We start from the raw sequence: 7,907 nt of genomic DNA, 5'->3' as shown, positions 1-7,907 counted from the left end.
TTATCAGTTGTTTTTTAATAGCTACATCCCAATTTACCTTAACCCAATCATGCATAGGAGATTCCATGTTACCATGATGACTTGATCTGGTCTATGACTCCCGGTTTGATGCGCATTTGCCTTTCTCAAGCAATGTGCGATATCAACTGTATCGCAAGTAAATATTGGTTTTTTTATTTATTTATAAAAAGTCGATAATTACCTGTCCACGAGTTATCCCATCCCAATTTTATTAATAAACTCTGACTTATGGTGGAGGAAAACTGTGATTATAAACCAATACCTAGGGATACAATATAAAGTTCTGAAACCAGGCATAAGAAAAGCCTAGATTTTGCTGTCCAAAAAACAAGCCAAAGAAAAAACATGCAAAAAACCTCACCTGCAAATCAGCACAACAAAAATAGACAATAAAATCTTACCAAACCAACACAACGACCAAACTCCACCTGATGGATGACTCTAACAGCAACGCAAAGATGGTAAACCAAGTTTATCCATGAGAATTAATCTTCGAAGGATCCTAGGCAAATCCCCAATCATATTCCATTCCGTGTTAAGACCAGCCACCCCATTCCGAGTCAACCGGTCAGCAACTCTGCCTATAAGATGGCAATCATTCGTAATAGTTGGGCCCATTCGTATTGATGCCACTTCTCCCTTATCTTGAGACTATGTAGTAGTTATGAACCCTGTCTAAACTGTCCAGCCTGTTGTAACAATTAAACTGCTTGCCTGATGAACTCATCAAAGAAGTTGAATCCTAAGTTCCGTTATTCCTCCTAGATGCACTATCATGGCCGATGGTCATAGCACGTAACTCTGTCCCATATTGAAGTTGTCGTCCTTTTTCATGACTCTACCCCAAACTTGTATTCTGGCATCTATCTGGACCACGTGAAATGATCCCAAATTTAAAACAGAAGCGTGGAAGCCTATCATATTTGAGATTGACAAGAAATATAGAATGCCTCGTTAGAACTAGCATTCTACCCCTCACTAGAGGCATTGTAATATCACTACAACAAAAATGGCCTTTTGTATTCAATTCTTAATTTCCGTCATTGCATAAAATGCCCCAACAAAAGAGTTATTACGTCTTTGTTTAAACCGTCACAAATTAACAACACAAATGGCCTTTTGCGTCCAATTCTTAATTTCCATCATTGCATAAATTAAGAACAACCTAACTATGATTTTTTAAGAAAATTAGCAGGTAACATGATTTTAAATGTAAAATGCATATTAATTAATATCCTTGCCCTGAATTCCATTAACTTCATTTGGTCCAGAAACTAATTATAATTCAAAAACATACTTAAGCATATATGTGGTGGTTATCACTACATTAGTTCCAGCTCATTACAGTGATTTTATGAGTCTATATTCGACAGTTAGTATTTTATTCGATATTACTCATGAACAACAATTTTTAGGCAGATTCTTGTAGGGCATGTATGTGGCCATTGAAAACTGATAGCTTCAATGATAGATTTTTTTTTTTTGCAGTAAAGACCCAACCAATATACAGTCTATTATGTGGAATCACATATGCTTGATGTTTTTCCTAATTACCCAGTTCATAATCATTTATGTTGCATATCATTAGATGGACAAAAGTTGGATGCATGCCAGATATAGGTTTAGGTCAACAGAATATGTCCAAGGGCTTAGAAGGTTTCTCACAATGACTGGAGCTCACACTTGTATTCTTGCCATGTAATTTCAGATGTCTCATCATCACGGTTTTTCAAAATTTCCTCATGCTCTTTCTGCCACATGAAATATGATCATCATTCCTTCAATTAATTAATATATCAATCCTTTTATATATATATATATATATATATATATTTATATATAATATTTTAGTTTATAGGAGATTAATAAAAATAAATTTATAAATTGACGTGACTTGATACAGTATATCATATTATAAAGTTAATTTTAATATTATAAAATATATCTAATAGATTATATAAAATTACATAAGTTTATTTTTATATATTCTATTTATATGTGTAGTACTTCTCATATATATAAATATATATATATATATATATAAATATCTGTGCGGGTGCAACTAATTAAACATGAAGATCAGAAGAAGGCTTGAAAAAAAAGTTTTTAACTTTAAACAATCTTAATTATTACAAACCGTTAGTTCAGCCAGCACGTCGAAGTAGTTTCATGATAAGCAAACAGAAGCACCAAGACCAAGTCAATGGCAGCTGATTCATTCAAAAAAGACTTTTCACTCTCTACTTCCTCAAGCAAATGATCTAAGAAATCACCACGACGAATCTTTGATGCTTTCCTATCGTTGTAGATATCCGTAATTATCTTTGTAGCATTTTTACGTCCCTAAAATCAAACACAAAATGAAACTAATTAATTTATATATTAAATATTATTCAAGACATAATAAAAGGAAATAAACAAGATACATGCTCATTTTTCTTATAATTATGAATTATTTCCATTAATATTATGAGCAATATTCAAATAATAATTAGTACCTGGAGACAAGCATGATATGCAGTGCCAGGGATGTCAAGAGGAAAAGAGAGGAGACCATAGATAAAAGCTTTGAAATTCTCTGCCAATTTCAAGGGTGTCTTCAACTCATCATAACTCATCAACTGCTTAGCAGCATAGTCAAATAACATCTACAAAACAATAGAAATTAGATATATGATCAATATTTGAGAAAATTAACAAAAATTATAGATCGCATAATTCCGACAATATTACTATTACATTTGAGGTTACTTCTTTCAAGTCCACAGTTCCATGTCTAGCCCAAGCATGCAGATGACTGCAAATCACTGCATCCAGTTCACTCATTACATTTGCCTTGAGGTTTTTGGGGCCAACATGGTGTAGAATCAAGTTCTTGAGGTATTTGTGAACTACCCCGTGATGAGAGAGAAGACTTTTTTTTCCAAGAACTTTCATGAAACTCTCTGTGTACCATAATAAGACAGATCTATCTTCTTGTTGAAAAATGTAAGTATTGACTTCAGGATCCGTGGAAACTACCACCTTTTTCCCAACTAAGCTTGTTCTAAATACCGCCCCGTACCTGAATTAATGAAAAAACAAAACCAGATAAATTTGCAAGTTAATGAAATCATGGGCAATAATTAAGAATAATAGTATTGCAACAGATATGCATGTCATGCATTAAACATGGAAATTGGAAAATATTAAAATGGGATCAGGAAAGGAAAATTAAGATGGCAATTCTAATATGAATAATACTATAGTACTAAGTGTGGAGTCTACTGCACGCATTGCTAATATAAAATTCTATTATAGATGCAAATTATTAATCTTATTAACCTTGAACCAACTCAACCGCTAGATCTATCTCCATACAAATCCTAGCACCCATCGCCCAAGTCTTGTTCAAAGTGGCATTGTCCGTGCCCAGATATTTGCCAAACCTGGTAGCCTGAATTTGAAGACAATCCCAACGATACAGATGCAACGGCAATCCCGGCAAGAAGATCCATTGTGCTGCCAATGAAGGTTCCTCGACCAAGGGGAAATCCTTTGTCCAACAAAATATCCGGAAACTGCACCCCTCGATCAAACGCCCTTCTCGCGCCCACCCATGCACCAAATCTCTCTTACTTGTCATCTGCACCAGGACGTGAAAATTATCCATGAAACTTACAGTAGGTATCTCTAACAGCCCCCACATCTTCACAATAGCCAACCGAACCGCATCAATAGATGGTCTCGTACGTAAAAATTTCAAAACCAACGCAAACCGAAACTCCTTCGCCGCTTTTGACATCTCCGCCTTTGTAAACAAAAAACCCAACTTGCCGTCCACCTCCACTGGATATCTCATAGGAATCTTGAAACCCGAAGGATCATTAATCTACGACAAAGCTTGAACGTAGGTCCTCAGCACATGCCCCTCATCCTTAGCATTGATCCCCCCCCCCCAGCACCACTCTTCCCACCATCGGATGGAAACCCTACCAGTGCCGATGACACCAGAGGGCCAAGGGATGCCACCATAGGTGAAGCCCTAGTTGAAACCGAATCATGATCCAAAACAATAGAGCTGAGAAAATCGCACTCAACTCTCTCTATACACACACACACACACACACACACTTTCTTGTATGTTTAATTATTCATTCTCATGTTAAAACAAATTCTATTTGTTTATTAATAATGTTATTATATGTTGTTATAACCATCATTTTATCCCTAGAATATCCTCTTATTTGAAGAAAATAGGAATGTTTAACTAATTTCCTTCTCGTCTATTTAAATTCCTTTTTTTAGGTGGTTAGCCATACAATTAAAAATTATTTTCGTAATAATATATTGTATGACCAATTGAGGAATTAAAAAATCTCTGACCATCATAGTTGACAATACGAGTGTTAATGTCAGTGCAATTGATTGGGCTTATAGTATCAATCTTATTGTCAATGACAATCTAAAGGAAGTTGATGAGTTAATACTTAAGGTCCGCAATATTTTCAAGTACATGAAGGCTTCCCCTTGAAAGGCTTCCATGTGGTAGTATGTTGACCTTCGACATTCCCACTTGATGGAACTCGATATATACGATGTTGGAGGTAACACAAAAGTATCACAGAGCCTTCGTAAGGATGGAGGTTGAAGATGGAGGTTTGAGATATTTTTTTTTTCGGAGAATACATTATGGAAAAGGGGGCTCCAACCGCCAAACACCGTTGATTGGGAAAATGTGAGGTACTTTATTCACTTATTGAAATTATTTTATGATATCATTGTTCGCATATTTGGTAGTATATACTATACTATAAACACGTACTTTGAGGAGCTTTCAAAGCTTTATAACCACTTGCGAGAGAGTTGTGATAGCAATGTTAGGTTGTTGAATGGTATGACTATGCGAATGAAATCAAAGTATGATAAATATTAGGGGCTATTTAGAAAATAAACAAATTATTATTTATGACTGCGATTCTTGACCCCCCGATATAAGTTAGTTATTGTAGAGCTTTGGATTAGAGATGTCTTCAGTGATGACAAGGTTGAGCAGTTCATTAGAGTATTGAAGCATGATATTGATGGCTTGTATAGCCATTACAACAACAGTGGTGGTCAGTCTTCAAGCGCAGGTGGGAGCTCCTCAAGACCGACATACTCAACTTCTTTTGTAGATGACACACATTCAAGGAGTTCAATAGTTTTGATGCAAAAGTATCATCAAATTCGAGCATCGAGGAATATTATGCAATGTAAATCTGAGGTTGAACGATATTTTGTAGAGAATGTCGAGGAACCTAGTGGTACATTGCATAGTTTAACTTGGTCGAAGATTCATTCCACCAAGTTTCTAGTCCTTTCCCGAGTAGCTCGGGATGTATTGCCCATTTTCGTTACTACAGTTGCCTTCGAGTCGGCATTTTGCCCCTTTGGTCGTGTGTTCATTGGCTCCGAGAACTGTGGAGACCCTTATTTGCACATAGAATTGGCTAAGGTCAATGTCTATTGGACTAGACAGTGTTGATGATGTCGAGAGCTATAAACTTGAGTTAGGTAACTTTAGGATTTTAACCATCATTCTTAATTGACTAATTAGATATTTTTATTATTTTAATTCTTTAACCCGACGATAATTGAGGAGAATTGAGACAGACGCATTATGGGTAGATGAATCAAGAATGATATCATTAACTTTTATGTTAACTTCATTGTTAGTATTATCCTTTACTTAAGTAGTATAATGTCTAAAATTGTTTAATTTCCAAAATAATACAAGATACTTGGAGTTGGAATAGTTACTTGGTGCCTGGAAGTGAACCGTCGTGGTGGTGGGGACTATGGATTGGGTTTGTTGGAGTTGTTAATTTTTATGGACTTCGATGTGTTGATTGTTTCGGCCAAACCCGAGAAGCAGCCCATTGGGCCTTTGGGCAAGCCCAACTTCGATAGAAGTTCTGCTCCATTCGGAGTTGAAGTCAGCTCCTTATTGGAAATGGAATCAGAGCCCAACTTCGATTCCGTCGGAGTCAGAGCCCCACCCTAGGGGCTGATAGCCTTCTTGCTTTTGGCTAGAGGTAGTGGTTTGTGGTGGAGCTACTGGATGGAGGTTGCTTTGTTTTGTTGGTTCTAAAACAGGGGCATGTTGTGGCTTGGTGGGGCGTGTTCCGCGATGGTTAGCTATTGTGGCTGCTGGGTTTCAATTGCTGAACGTGGAGGGAGTTTCAAGGTGGTTTCGATGTTGGGTGGTTGCTTCCTGTAATGGCTGGCCAAGATGTGGAGGCTTGTGGGTCCAGATGCTTGTGTGCACTCTACATGATGGTTCCAGGGAGTAGTCTGCATTTTTTGACGATGGAGGAGAGGCTGTTTGCATGGAAGGTGGTTCTCAGATGTGTGCAATGAGGAAGAAACCGTGAAGAAGGCAGCGCCATACGCACATGACTTTGTAATGTTACAGAGATATATATATATATATATATATATATATATATATCCTTATACTTAAAAGAGCCTGGATGAACATGGATGACACTTCCATCTTCCCCTTATGTCCCTCTGTACAATCTCACAACAATTATCTTCCTCATAGCAACCTAAGCACAGCACAACCTCACCGTAAATCATCACAAAATCACAACCGCCATTGCCAATCACAAAATCACGAATTTGTACAAAATGAAAGCTAAACACAAAATTTTGAAATTTCTAAATATTCACAAAAACAAAATCATATCCATATACACGATCTGGCGGCAGCCAACAAAGGCTGGGTATGAGTAAAAAAAATTCAAACACAAACCAAACCCAAACACAATCTGTGAGATGTTGAGATTTCTACAAGTTGAGTAAAGAAATTATACCGATGTACACGAGAACAAACCAAATTAAAAAGCTATCGGTAATATGTGTAGATCTAAACAACAAAATAAGAAATTCCTCAGATTTCTGTGCGTGGTGGGTGAACATCCTCTGTCAGTAATAAATCATACCTAGTCAGATTTGTACAAAAAAATCATTACAAAAAAATATCAGTCCGATTTTTCTCACACTATTACAAAAAATACCACTCGGATTTGTAACAAACAAATCTCTTCAAATTTCTAAAGATTCACAAAGAAAATTTATAACAAAGAAACCGACACAGAGAGATAAAGAGATGAAAGGAAATCAGAAAAAAATGGTTTTGAGAACTCCAGACAGAGATATGTTTAGATCTCAAAGAAACAATGCAGATCCAAACAAAATCCCTTCAAATTTGTATAAAGTCACTAGATATATCATACCCATTTACACTAACATACCGATGTACACCAAAACAAACCAAATTGAAAAACCATTGGTAATATGTGTAGATCTAAGACATCCTTAGACGCAGACGCAATGGCTGCCGTTTTCGTCATCTATGTTGAAATTTGAGGCTGTTTTCTTTGATTTTCTGCAGGCTTTCAATTAGTCTTCATGGAGAACTGAGTGACGCAATGGAAAGGCTCGAAATGATTTTAAAGAGAGAGAGAGAGAGAAAGAGACAGAGAGCGAGAGAGGGAGAGATGTTGGAGAAAATGGTGAGGTCGGTGTCGAAGGAGAAAAAGGAAAAAGAGAGAGAGAGTAGAGAGAGAAAGTTTTAGGGTTGGGTGAAATTTGGATGAAATTGCATTTCAATAGCTTCTTTATCCCATCCTTTAAAATATATCAACAAAACTCACTTTTTCTATTTTACATATTGATTTTTACAATAAGTCATACATCAGCTTATAAATTCTTTTATTTATATCATTTAAATATTATATTTTTTAATATTTTGTATTTATTTCAAATATTATATTCTCTACACATAATATATTTCAAATATTGCTCTATATATCATATATTTTGATATTTGTAATATTTCTTTATGTATAATGTAATAT

At 35.9% G+C, this 7,907-nt stretch overlaps 1 protein-coding gene across 1 annotated transcript; it reads right to left on the bottom strand.

Moving 5' to 3' along the window:
* Nucleotides 1-2,158: 2,158 nt before the first annotated feature.
* Nucleotides 2,159-2,890, bottom strand: LOC118344055 (cytochrome P450 87A3-like). Its single transcript, XM_035683817.1, has 3 exons — nt 2,761-2,890; nt 2,520-2,669; nt 2,159-2,364 (listed from the first exon to the last, which is right to left on the bottom strand). Exons 1-3 carry the CDS (start codon nt 2,845-2,847, stop codon nt 2,161-2,163), a joined length of 441 nt encoding a protein of 146 aa, XP_035539710.1. The 5' UTR covers nt 2,848-2,890; the 3' UTR covers nt 2,159-2,160.
* Between the last annotated feature and the right edge of the window lie 5,017 nt (nt 2,891-7,907).

The sequence above is a fragment of the Juglans regia genome, chromosome 12 (assembly GCF_001411555.2).
Source record: "Juglans regia cultivar Chandler chromosome 12, Walnut 2.0, whole genome shotgun sequence".
Lineage (NCBI taxonomy): Eukaryota > Viridiplantae > Streptophyta > Magnoliopsida > Fagales > Juglandaceae > Juglans > Juglans regia.
Note: the sequence above shows the minus strand (reverse complement) of the source record. Positions and strands in the feature narration are given on the sequence as shown.